Source organism: Mus musculus, chromosome 8 (assembly GCF_000001635.26).
Source record: "Mus musculus strain C57BL/6J chromosome 8, GRCm38.p6 C57BL/6J".
NCBI classification, from domain to species: domain Eukaryota; kingdom Metazoa; phylum Chordata; class Mammalia; order Rodentia; family Muridae; genus Mus; species Mus musculus.
Window position 1 is genome coordinate 33,307,537 of NC_000074.6, and position 13,352 is coordinate 33,320,888.

Here is a 13,352-nt window from a genome sequence, read left to right on the forward strand (position 1 = left end):
TAGTTCAGACAAGCTTTGGCAAAATTCACTCTGAATGCAAAAGTTCAAGGGTCTTCCAAGGTCCTATAGAGATTTCATTTAGGCATCTGCCATTCAAGTCTCATTCCCAAAGTTAAAAGACAATCACAAGTACGCCTGGGAAGGCACCCCATGAAGTATGCTTGCTATTTCTGTTATAGACCCGGACTACTTTAAAAAAAAATATATGTAACATTTACCTAAAAATGACAAATCTGATTAGTTAAATGTCAGACTACTGTACAAATAACATCCCAAGTATATTCATTTTTGTAGGCTTTTTACTATTTCCTGCAAACAAAGGCCAGTGGAAATATTTAAAAAAATAATTTTCATTTTCCTTATCCCTTTTTCTAAATCACCCAGGGAAATATTTTTATCTATTAAAAGCAAACAATTCTGCTCTAGTGATGAAAAACTTACACGTGTTATCTGGTTTTGTTTGCTCACTTGTGTGTATGTTTTTAAAACAGAAGGGAGGTCAGACTATCTGATCCTCCTGTATCATTCTCCTAAACTGATTCACAGGAAGGGAGGGAGGGAGGGAGGGAGGGGGGGGGAGGAAGAAAAGCACAATAAACAAAACATACAGTGTCTAAGGTGAGCAAGAGGGAGTGGGTAAAACCACTTCCCTTTGGCATAACAGCAAATGCCCAGAACCCACATGGTTGACGGAGAGGACCATCTCCCCTTCTCCTTCAAGTTACCCTGTGACCACAAACACCAACACACGGAGTAAAAACAAAAATAAATGAAACTGAATGAGGTTTGAAGCCAGGCCTGGAGCATGCTAGGCAAACAGAATCATTGAACAGTGTCCTCAGCTCGGCAGCACTGACCATTTACCTCATAAAAAGTAATAACTACTTGTCAAAGGCTCTTAATGTTTATTTACTTACAGAAGTTATTAATTTAACATCATTATAAATTAAAACAAATAAACACTGAAAGTGGAAAAAAATATACTCAGAATACAGAGTTACTGATAACCAGTTTTTTAGATCCAACCATGAAATTGACCTATAAGGTAGATCTATAAGGCTATAGATCTATAAGGTAAATCTATAAGGTAAATCTATAAGGTAAATCTATAAGGCTAAACCCATAGAGAGATGCTTGAAGGAACACCTTCCAGCTATTACAGACTGGACATCAAACTTGTTTTCCATTACAGGCAAAAACATGCCAATGAGAGCTAACAGAGAGAGAGCATAGGTACACTGTGATAATATATTTCCATAAATATTAATGTAGGTCCTCATTCTTTGCTGCTTTCAACACATACTGAAATATAAAAGTCTGCTCTCTTTTTGGTTTTTTTTTTTCAATTTCCTTATTTATTTATTTATTTATTTATTTATTTATATTGGATATTTTCATTATTTACATTTCAAATGTTATCCCCTGTCCCATTCCCCATCCCCCTGCCTCCATAAGGGTGTTCCCCCCACCCCCGACTCCTGCCTCCCTAGCCTCGAATTCCCCTACACTGGGGCATGGAGCCTTCACAGGACCAAGGGCCCCTCCTCCCATGGATGCCTGATAAGAGAAACACTATTAAGTGATAGGGTACATGTCTTTGTTACCATGACCAAAGCGGCTTGTGGAGGAAGGGTTTATTTGGCTTACACTTCCACATCATCCTCATTATTGATGGAAGCCAATGTGGGAACTCAAGCAGGGAAGAGACCTGGAGGCAGGAGCCTGAAGTGAAATGTTCAGTAAAGCCTTTGTGCCTAGCTTTGAGTGAAATGTTTCAGCGAAGCCTCTGCTGTGTTTGGGTTACTGAGTAGAGGCTGAGAAATTGTTTTGAGATTATTTGAAGAAATGTTGTCTCCCTGCAAAGTCTGCACTCAGTACTACCTGAAGGCCTGCAGCTGCATCAACCTTGGTCCTAAGACACTCCTGGCAAACCTGGAGTTCTTACCTTTGATTATGCCTAGCCATGGTCAAAAGGGACTGAGATCTGTGTGGGTCATGTTGTCTCTTGAGCAGCAAACACAAGATAACAACTGTGGTGGTTGAAACCTTTCCCAGCCCCAATTAACCTTGAACAATGCTTGAATAAAGTAACTGGAGTGAGCCTTCCCAGGAAGGCTGAACCCCTCTGCTCCTTCCGAAAAGGATGGCTTAGGAACTTAGTGAGCTCCTCTCTCTACTGTGGCACCAACAAGCAACACCAATCAATACAAGCTGATGCAGAGCCCACGGAGGGATGCTGCTTACAGGCTTGCTCTCCATGGCATGTTCAGCCTGTTTTCTTATAGCACCCAAGACCACCAGGCCAGAGATAGTACCATCCACAATGGCCCTCTACCATCAATCCGTAATTGAGAAAATGTTCTACAGGATTGCCTTCATCTTGACTTAAGGAGACATTTTCTTAACTGAGTTTCCTCCTCTTTGAAGACCATAGCTTAAATCAAGTTGACACTCCACTAGCTAGTCCAGTACAATACTGAAAACTTAACCTATATGAAATTACTTAATACCTAATTCTTCAAAAATGAAAATCCCACAAATTGGGAAAACAATTTTATCTGATAAGTTGGATAAAATTTAAATGAAAGTTTTGAATATGGATGGTGTTTGTTTCCTTTGGAGCTCTTAGCTAAACCTGACCACACTTCCACCACCAAAAAACAAAAGTTTCAGCATAAACAATATCACAGCATTTAACCTATTTTATATTTATATTTTCTAAGAAATACGCCATTTAACAGCATTGTTCTAGAGTTTGAAGGGCGATTCTGATGAGCAAGAATGAGGAACCACACACTGATTTCATTTAGACTCAGAATATGAAACAAGACAAACTCCAGACTCAGCGTTCATACAGCAATGCACAGGATAGACAACTGTGTGCCACATCCTGCATGAAGGAGTTGGGAGGCCAGTAAGAGCAGAGAAGCCTCAAAAGGGTTGAGTGTGACAGGGATGCATACATGCTTATATACAAATATGACACCCACCCAGGAGTACCACCTCTATGGAATGAGGAATTATACAGCATTGTAAAATGGGACAAATGTAAAACTGATTAGAAATTTCCTAGAGGAGCAAATGTTTGAAATAAGCCTTTAACAAAACTGGAATCTGGTCTTCAACCATAAATGGGTTATTTTGTATTCACCGAAGTCCTACTTCATTACTTACCAATACTAGAGTCAAGTTGCTGGAGTAGATCCAAGTTACCAGAACAGAACTCTGGAGTTATGTAGATGACCCTATATTTGCCTCTGTAAAGACAAACAAAAATAGAAACATAAATTGAAACACTCTAATAGGAAAAAAAGGCAGTCAATGAATGATAACAAAATCAAAATGTTCAATAGACATTTTTTAAAACTTACTATTTAAATGCATTTTATACATCAAACATATCAATAATATTGAGTATTTTGATATCAGATAATACTTTAAAATTTTGTCCAACTTTTATATTCATATCCTTTCATATCCTAAAAATACCATTAATGAATATTTAATACTATCCATAACTGAGGATCCTGTACCTAATATTGAATATTAAATTGTTTCAAAACATACAGAATATTCTTTGGGAGCTAGGCATAGTAAAAGAGCATAAAATATTTAAAAAGAATCACTAAGAAATATATTCGAAAGCCTTTATATGATAACACCTGACATAGTGAGAGAGTATTTAAAACACATTTTATATCTGTGTACATTGTCCAAAAATCAGTTTACAGAAAAAAGATTATCAGTGTTTCTAGGAGAGAAATTATTTTATCAGTAAGTATATTTTAAACATTTCAAAATAGCAAAAACACTTTGACATAAACATTAAGAAAATGCTAATTTCAAGCAGTGAGAAAAATTATCAATAATATTTCCATGATGTTTGTAGAACATGATTTTAATATTTTCAACTATTGATATTCAACAAACAGAATAGTTATTTTAAGATATACTTTGTTGTTATGTTTCCCTTTTTCTTTCTGATTTTATTAATTTGGATACTGTTTTTGTACCCTCTGGTTACTCTGGCTAAGGGTTTATCTATCTTGTTGATTTCTTGAAAGAACGAGGTCCTGGTTTGGTTGATTCTTTGGCATAGTTCTTTTTGCTTCTATTTGGTTGATTTCAGCCCTGAGTTTGATTATTTCCTGCAGTCTACTCCTCTTGGGTGTATTTGCTTCTTTTTGTTCTAAAGCTTTCAGGTGTGCTGTCAAGCTGCTAGTGTAAGCTCTCTTCAGTTTCTTTTTGGAAGCACTTAGAGCTATGAGTTTTCCTCCTACCACTGCTTTCACTGTGTCCCGGAAGTTTTGGTATGATGTGTCTTCATTTTCATTTCTTCCTTGACCAAGTTATCACTGAGTAGAGCGTTGTTCAGCTTCCATATGTATGTGTGCTTTCCGTTGTTTGTGTTGGTATTTAAGACCAACCTTAGTCCGTGGTGGTCTGATGATAGGGTGCATGGGATGATTTCCATCATCTTGAATCTGTAGAAGTCTGTTTTGTGACCAGCTATATGGTCAGTTTTGGAGAAGGTTCCATGAGGTGCTGAGAAGAAGGTATATTTTTTGCTTTTGGATGAAATGTTCTATAAATATCTGTTAAATCCATTTGGTTCATAACATGTTAGTTTCACTGTGTCTCTGATTAGTTTCTGTTTCCGTGATCCTGTCCATTGCTGAAATCTCCCACTATTATTGTATCGGGTGTGATGTGTGCTTTGAGATTTAGTAAAGTTTCTTTTATGAATGTGGGTGCCCTTGCATTTGGAGCATACATGTTCAGAATTGAGAGTTCATCTTGGCAGATGTTTCCTTTGACCAATATGAAGTGTCCTTCCTTATCTTTTTTTTTTTTGATAACTTGGTTGAGAGTTGAATTTATTCCATATTAGAATGGCTACTCCAGCTTGTTTCTTGGGAAACAACCATTTGCTTGGAAAATAGTTTTCCAACCTTGAACTCTGAGGTAGTGTCTGCCTTTGTCACTGAGGTGGATTTCCTGTATGCAGCAAAATGCTAGGTCCTGTTTACACATCCAGTCTGTTAGTCTATGTCCTTTTTTGAGGAATTGAGTCCATTGATGTTAAGAGATATTAAGGAAAAGTGATTGTTACTTCCTGTTATTTTTGTTGTTGTTAGAGGTGGAATTATGTTTGTGTGGCTTTGGTTTCTTTTGGGTTTGTTGAAAGATTACTTTCTTGATTCTTCTAGTGTGTACTTTCCCTCCTTGTGTTGGTGTTTTCCATCTATTATCCTTTTTAGAGCTGGATTTGTGGAATGATATTGTGTAAATTTGGTTTTGTCATGGAATATCTTGGTTTCTCCATCTATGATAATGCAGAGTTTTGCTGGGTATAGTATCCTGGGCTGGCATTTGTGTTCTCTTAGGGTCTGTATGACATCTGCCCAGGATCTTTTAGCTTTCATAGTCTCTGGTGAGAAGTCTAGTATAATTCTGATAGGTCTGCCTTTATATGTTACTTGACTTCTTTCCCTTACTGCTTTTATTATTCTTTCTTTGTTTAATGCATTTGGTGTTTCAATTATTATGTGACAGGAGGAATTTCTTTTCTTGTCCAGTCTATTTGGAGTTCTGGAGGCTTCTTGTATGTTCATGGACATCGCTTTCTTTAGGTTATGGAAGTTTTCTTCTATAATTTTGTTGAAGATATTTACTGGCCCTTTGAGTTGGGAATCTTCACTTTCTTCTATACCTATTATCCTTAGGTTTCATTTTCTCATTGTGTCCTATATTTCCTGCATGTTTTGGGTTAGGAGCTTTTTGCATTTTGTATTTTCTTTGACTGTTGTGTCAATGTTTTCTATGGTATCTTCTGCACCTGAGATTCTCGGTTTTATCTCTTGTATTCTGTTGGTGATGCTTGTATATATGACTGCTGATCTCTTTCCTAGGTTTTCTGTCTCCAGCGTTGTCTCCCTTTGTGATTTCTTTATTGTTTCTAGTTCCATTTTTAGATCCTGGATGGTTTTGTTCATTTCCTTCACCTATTTGATTTTGTTCTCCTGTAGTTCTTTAAAAGATTTTTGTGTTTCCTCTTTAAGGGCTTCTAGCTGTTTACTTGTGTTCTCCTGTATTCTTTAAGGGAGTTGTTGATGTCCTTCTTAATGTCCTCTGTCATCATCCTGAGAAGTGATTTTTAGATCTGAATCTTGCTTTTCCAGTGTGTTGGGGTATCCAGGACTTGCTATGGTGAGAGAACTGGGTTCTGGTGATGCCAAGTAACCTTGATTTCTGTTGCCTATGTTCTTCCCCTTGCCTCCCACCATCTGGTTATCTATAGTGCTACCTGCCTTCACTATATCTGCCTGGAGCCTGTCCTTCCTGTTATCCTGGTTGTGTCAATACTCCTCAGAGTTCAGCTGTCTCTGTGATCCTGTGATTCTGGGATCCTGTGATCCTGAGATCCTGGGTGTGTCAGAGCTCCTGGGAGCCAAGGTTCCTCTAAAACCCTGAGATCCTGGTGTGACCAAGTTCCTGGGATCCTGGAATCCTGCGGACCATGGCGTGTTAGAGCGCCTAGGAGTGGAGCTTCCTTTGGGTATTGTGGGGCTGGGTGCAGAGTTAGCACCCAAGGTCAGCTAAGGTCCCTGTCCTAGACTGGAAAGAAGCATTCAATAGGTTTTTAAGTAATGCATCATGCTGATTATTAAAATCCAAAGGAATATTATATATATACATAATTCAGATGTTAGTCCTTTCATTTATCTTCAATTCACCAAAATAAAATATAACAATTCTTGTTGTGTAGGATTCACCACTAAGCTGGAATTATAAGCCAAATTATGGTTTCTAACAGTCTACTCCCCAAACAAACATTCTACCATCTCTCATCCCCAGAAGCGGTGTGTGAAAAGTCCTGTTGCTCACTACCCCTGACATTTCTCAGCCAGTTATTGGCTTTAGCCACTTGGAAAGAATCTCACTGTACCTTCAATCTGTTTTTGCCTGGTGATCAATTATATAAGCATCTTATACTTATTGCTGTTTGTATATCTTTGTGCTAGTGTCTGTTCCAATCTTTTGACACTTTAATTTTTTTTAATTCTCTTTTAGTGGTAATTTCTATATTATAGGTAGAAATCTTGTATGGATATGTACTTTGCATATATACTTTGCTAGTTTATGGCCTTTCTTCCTTTTTCAATAATTCTTTTGAAGAGGAGTAGGTTTTCAGTTTTTAAAAGTCCAGCTGCTAGTTTGTTCCTATAGATTTTGCTTTGGGTATTTAAGAAGTCTTCCTAACTGAAGGTTATAAAGATGGCATGCTTTTCCTTAAACATTTCACAATTTTATGCTTGGACGCATAATTCGCTTTTAGCAAAAAATGTTTATATTGTGTGGTGTATTAGTTTGGGGGGTTTTTTGTTTGTTTTGGTTTGGTTTGTTTGTTTTGTTTTTCTTATAAGGCCATTGTTTTCATATAAGCCATTATTCTGGCTCTGTCTTTTCTCCACTGGATCACCTTTGAGCCTTTCTCAGATGATGAGCTTTGTAGGCATGTGCAGATTCCTTGCTGAGATCTGCTTCTGTGGCTCCGTCTGCCTGTGTTGGCTGCTGTAGCTACAGTAAAAGCCTGCAAGTCTCGATGACAAGCCCCCAGTTATGCTCTTTGTTTTCAGGGGTGTGTTAGTTTTCCTGGCTGCTCTTTGGTTCCATGAAGGTTCCAGTGTCCGTTTCTTAACTGAGATGTCCTAAGTCTGTCTCTGTAAGTAAACAGCTAATTTTCAAGAAACTGGGATACACTGGAGTTGACTGGCTCATCTCAGATCAGTTTCCTAGTCGGACGGAGAACTGATTCCAAACCTGGGTACAGTGATGTTAGCCTTCATTATTTTTATTGTTTCTTACAGTAATTAGAAAACTGCATCAATTTCCTGGAGATACGATAAAATTTATTACATGCCTAATAAATTACTAGTGAAAATATAATGTTTAGCATGTAATAGACACTAAAATACTAGTGGAATAGATAAATTAAAAACTTAAAGAACTTTTTATATTAAAATTTTTAATTTAATTTTATCTGCTTTTATATGGTAGAGACATGCCATAAGTAATTTCTAGCCTTCTTTTATAAAAATTATCATAATAGCAAATTAACCATATAATATAAATTATGATACATATAAATACATATATACGATATATATGTATAACATATAATACTAGATATGATACAATAAGATAATGGAAGACAAGTTAATAATACAAATACAATAATAATTTAAACAAAAAGTGAATAAAAATCCACTTCCCTTTCTCTCCCTCTTGCTCTGGCCCCGCTCACTCCGTGGCCCCACTCGTTCTGGCCCATAGGGATTTTTTTATTTGTTTCTCATTACAGATGGTTGTGAGCCACCATGTGGTTGCTGGGATTTGAACTCATAACCTCCAGAAAAGCACTCAGTATGCTCTCAACCACTGAGCCATCTTACCAGCCCCCCAAAAGTGAATATTTATCTTAAGGATAAAGGAGTTTTACATGACTTCTGCTGAGAAAAAACGGGGCATTTGGTAATACATATGTATAAACATGGATCCATGTAATGACAACTAATGGGAAAAAAAATCTATCAATCTGAAAGAGACCAAGGAAGGATGTTTGGCAGAGTTTGGAAGGAAGAAAGGAAAGGGGGAAATGGAACTATGTTATATTTCAGAAATAAAGCTTTTTAAAGTATGTTTTCAAATATGGGCAATTTACTCATATAAGTAAACATATATACAAAATTCTCTTACTCTATATACATCTTACAATATTATGTGACATGATATTAGTTACTCACAATTTAACATCTCCTAGAATATTTTTTGACTGTGCAGATCCAAGTAAACAGGCTGGAACATTGGACAGCCTACAGGAGACAAACGCTCTGATGAATACACACATAAACATGAACCTCCTATGTTCCTCATCTTTCTAATGTTCTTCCTTTTTGTGTCTATATAATGATATATTACTTCAAAAGCCTGATGAGGAGGCAAGTCTTTAATGTGGATCTTTCAAGAAGGAATAGAAAGGTGAACTTAGGGTTAGAAGAGGGGTGACTATAATCAAAACATGTAGGAGATTTTCAAAGAACTAATAAAAACATATCTTAAAAAGTAAACGTTTATATATACCTCATTGCAAGCTTGGGAGCCCAGAGAGCAGAACAAAAAGAGAATTTGAGACAGCTAACTAGCATAAAGCAATCAGTCCTTTTAAAACCTGATCAGGGAAAACAGGTAGCCTTGCATTGGAGACCTCAAGAATGAATGTAAACTCTTCCACTAACACTTCGTTTGCTACTAATGAATGCAGCCAGGGGTGCTAGTGCATGCTCTGTGAGCCCAAGGCATGAAGGGCAAGGCAAGAGGCCAGAGCAACACTACCCTGGACTATATATATATCAAGACCCTATCTCAAAAATTAAAAATAAAATAAAGAAGATCAAGTTACTTCCCAAAACGTAATCCTGTGACCTAGATTCACGTTCATCTTCTGATATTTCATCGATAGAACAGAGGGACAACTGGGCAAAGGGCCACTGCACTGAGAGAAGAGCCTAGCTAGGCCTGTGTAGTAAGATCCTGCCTTGCCATGTTCTTTCCACTTGCTTATCCAAGGCGACGCTGCAGCAGTGCAAGCATTACTTACTCAAGCTGGAGGACTTGGTCTTCCATTAAGGAAATGAGAGGTGAAATGACAATGCCAATCTTGCCTGTATAAACAGGCGGATACTGGAAGCACAGACTCTTCCCATATCCTTGAATAAAAAAAAAAATAACACAAAAAAAATAAAAAGAAACTCTTGATGCTTTACTTTCTTCTTACAGTGTGCTTATATAGCAGAATAAGTGGACTGACATGGTAATTCATGCATAAGTTTGAAGGCTTTTCCCCCAATCATTCCTTCCTATATTTTATAAGTTTCTGAAAGATTAAGCACTTTAAACCCTTTATGACTTTTAGATGATTAAATTATTTACTTTAAGTATAGCTTACCAGTTGCCATGACAACAACATTATCTCTTCTCTCTTCTAATACAGAATGGATGACTTTCCACTGAACCCTTGAAGGTACAAAGTAAAATGTTTTATCAATAGCATCCAAAGCACAAGTTCAAATCTATTTAACTTCTCTCCAATAAACTCTTTCAGATTTTTTTTTTTGGAGCTACCTATAAAACTATATTCAAATCCTTGAAATTTGAGAGAAAAAAACTTGATCATTTGATTAACTTTTCATTCAGACTGACTGAATAACCATGAGTTGCCATATAGTATGTATATGTAATTTTATTACATATATCTAAAGTATAAAACAAATACCCAGCTTTGTACTATAGACCGAAAAGTTAGTATTTTAGAATAAATAAGAGGACTGCTATAGGTTTGAAATGAGACCTGTGTAAAGTGATGGACTAAGGTGAAATCAACTGGAGGTGATAGTTTATTAAAAGAAGGAAAAATGCTTCAATGAATTCTTTTTAAAGTTATTTAAAAAAAAACAAAAAACGGGCAGTGGTGATGCACGCCTTTAATCCCAGGACTTGGGAGGCAGAGGCAGGCGGATTTCTGAGTTCAAAGTCAGCCTGGTCTACAGAGTGAGTTCCAGGACAGCCAGGGATACACAGAGAAACCCTGTCTCGAAACATACACCCCCCCCCAAAAAAAAAGTTATAAAAAAAATTGAAAAAACCCTGTCTAGATTGTTAGTTACTTACTGGTCTTATTCAAATGCACTTGTTCCTAATCTCGTTTGTGTTCATCTCATTGTTTCTAGTTATTAGTGTGCCCTTGTGATGGTTGGAATGAAAACACTCCCCTAAGGCTCACAGGGAGTGGCAGTATCTGAACAGATTAGGAGGTGTGGCCTTGTTGGACCAGGTGTGGCCTTGTTGGAGGAAGTATGTCACCGGATGTGGGCTTTGAGGTGTCAGAAGCTCAAGCCACAACCAGTGTCTCACTCTCTCTTCCTCCTGCCCGCCAATTGGGATGTAGAACTCTCAGCTCCTTCTCCAGCACCATGTCTGCCTGTACACTGCCATGCCTTCCATGATAATGGACTAAACCTCTGAACTGGTAAGCCAGCCCTGATCAAATGTTTTCCTTTATCGGAGTTGCTGTAGTCATGGTGTCCCTTCACGACAATGGGACATGGACTAAGACAGCCCTTTAGATGGAAATATATTTTGAAATGTTAAAACAATAAACCTTCAGCTTCTCAAACTGTTCTCTCAGAGACTCACAACAGTGTGCCTTGTGACACCTGTAGAAAGCAGTAAGCAATGTGCCTTTCCTCTGAATTCATACTCAATAAAAGATAACTCAGCAGTGAGAGAAATTCTTTTTTTATTATTATATAGTTTTTGCATAGAACCACTCAGTTAAAGAAAAATAGAACCGCTTCCTTTCCTATTAAAAGGACAAAGAAACTAATGTAATTAATATTTCCAATAATTTTACAGTTGTATATAATCTATACCTGACATATATGCCTACAATAAAATTAAGCTGCTGCTGTTAGGATATGGGGATGGATTATTTACTCTTTCTCTTTGTGAAAAAAAAATATGTACATAATATAGTTAATTGAGATCATACTCACGGTTTAAAACTGCTGTGTCCGAAATAGGTCTTGAGGCAATTAATTTGCTTTGCGTTGGGTTCCGGCAATAAATGGTCTTAAAAATAAATAAAATAATAAAATTGACATTTATGTTCAAAAGCAAATATGCTATGCAAGAAGAGGAAAATGTTCATTCCATTGCTCTGATAAAGAACAGAGTGATGGGTGACATCCACTGTTTCCATCCCAGTCACACTTGACTACAGATATCTAGCATGACACCAGGCAAATCCTCTGATCACTACTTACAAACTAGAACTATCCTTGTGGCCCGCTTTAGCAATAGTGGTAAGAAGAGGCCCAACATCCTGTAATTGGGAAACTTGCAGGATCTACAATCCAGAATGAAGCGAACCAAGCAAACAATAGAAATGCCGATAAAAATTTTATATTAGAAGTAATTTTCAATTAATGATAAACATGAATTATATTAGTATCCCAAATTAAGTGTACAGAAAAAAAAATAAAATTTTCATTTAGCTGTTTAAAACTAAATCTAGTTATATAAATTAAGTCACCTGGATCTAATTTAGTTACCTATCCTATTTAGTTAGGTTAATATGGCTACTTAAATCTTTAGCCAAAAATTTTAATGGTACCACATGGTGGACTATATTAGCTCTCCCTAAGTCCCACCACTGTCTGTCCATAGATGCAAAGATTCACAAGCAGCCAAGAAAGGATAAAACACAGATTCTAGATAAGCTATCATTAAACATGAAAAATAAGTGCTATGGCACATCTTAACAAACAGATGGCTACACTTAATAAAAGGAAACAAAGGAGAATAACTCATCAATACATTCATAAGTACCTTCTACCTACAAAATGATTTTGAAATGCCCACATTTTCCCACCACAATATATTGTAAGTATAGTGATAGTACTACAAAGTTGACCAAATGACCATGATTGTTTACACGTAGATGACAGTTCTATCACTTGCACACTCATTTACTATTCTATACATTTAATTGAACATATGGTGTGGCGCTTGTTTAAACCATAAGCTCCTGGGTAGCAGACTGCATGTATTTGTATCACCAACAAGGGCATTCAATATGAACAATTAGTAAACTATTTCACCACTGTCATTGGGACCCAAACCAAATCGTTCACTTCAGGATTAAAGGTTTCATCATCCACAGTTCCCGAGAGACAGGAGCACTAAGGACTTAAGTGGTTGGTTTATAGACCGGATAAGTAACTACGTGCCACCAACTTGTTAAACTTCCAAACACGGGAAAACTGACACGAAATCCATGAAAGGTGAGTTTGTTTCCACCCTGATTCTTACCCTCTTCTTCCTGCTCCTCTTTGATGGCTTCATTTCCGTGTCCATCTTCCTCCTCAGGAGGAAGACGCCCATTGGTTCCCATTTCCAACCATGTAGAGTGAGTGGGTTCCACCACGTCACTATTTAGGTTTTCTAAAGACTGGAAGTTTAAAAGAAATTTGAGGCAGAACACTGACAATACAGTATCTTTTTACTGAGTACAAAAGGAGGGTTATTAACAAAGCCTACAATTTGGTTGAAAACCGGCAGATGTGCAAACAACAGCACAAAAGAACATGTGTGCTCCTCTATAAATACGTGCTGAAGATGCTCCAAGGCACGAGGCCAGGATGGAGCATGGCCAGCATAAACAAGGTTCAGTAATAGCACATAATGAACAGCCTCTGGGAAACGTATCGTAAATTTAAAATTTGCATAAT

At 37.1% G+C, this 13,352-nt stretch overlaps 1 protein-coding gene across 5 annotated transcripts in view; it reads right to left on the reverse strand.

Annotated features, from left to right (window-relative positions):
- Nucleotides 1-13,352, reverse strand: part of Wrn (Werner syndrome RecQ like helicase) — a 151,172-nt gene that overhangs the window by 73,165 nt on the left and 64,655 nt on the right. For all 5 annotated transcript variants that reach the window (XM_006509093.4, XM_006509091.4, XM_017312662.2 and 2 more), the window contains 6 exons: nucleotides 12,934-13,072; nucleotides 11,616-11,691; nucleotides 10,010-10,077; nucleotides 9,662-9,770; nucleotides 8,808-8,876; nucleotides 3,175-3,257 (listed from right to left, as the gene is read on the reverse strand). In XM_006509093.4, the coding sequence (XP_006509156.1) occupies nucleotides 3,175-3,257; nucleotides 8,808-8,876; nucleotides 9,662-9,770; nucleotides 10,010-10,077; nucleotides 11,616-11,691; nucleotides 12,934-13,072 (544 nt within the window). The remainder of the gene's footprint in view (nucleotides 1-3,174; nucleotides 3,258-8,807; nucleotides 8,877-9,661; nucleotides 9,771-10,009; nucleotides 10,078-11,615; nucleotides 11,692-12,933; nucleotides 13,073-13,352) is intronic.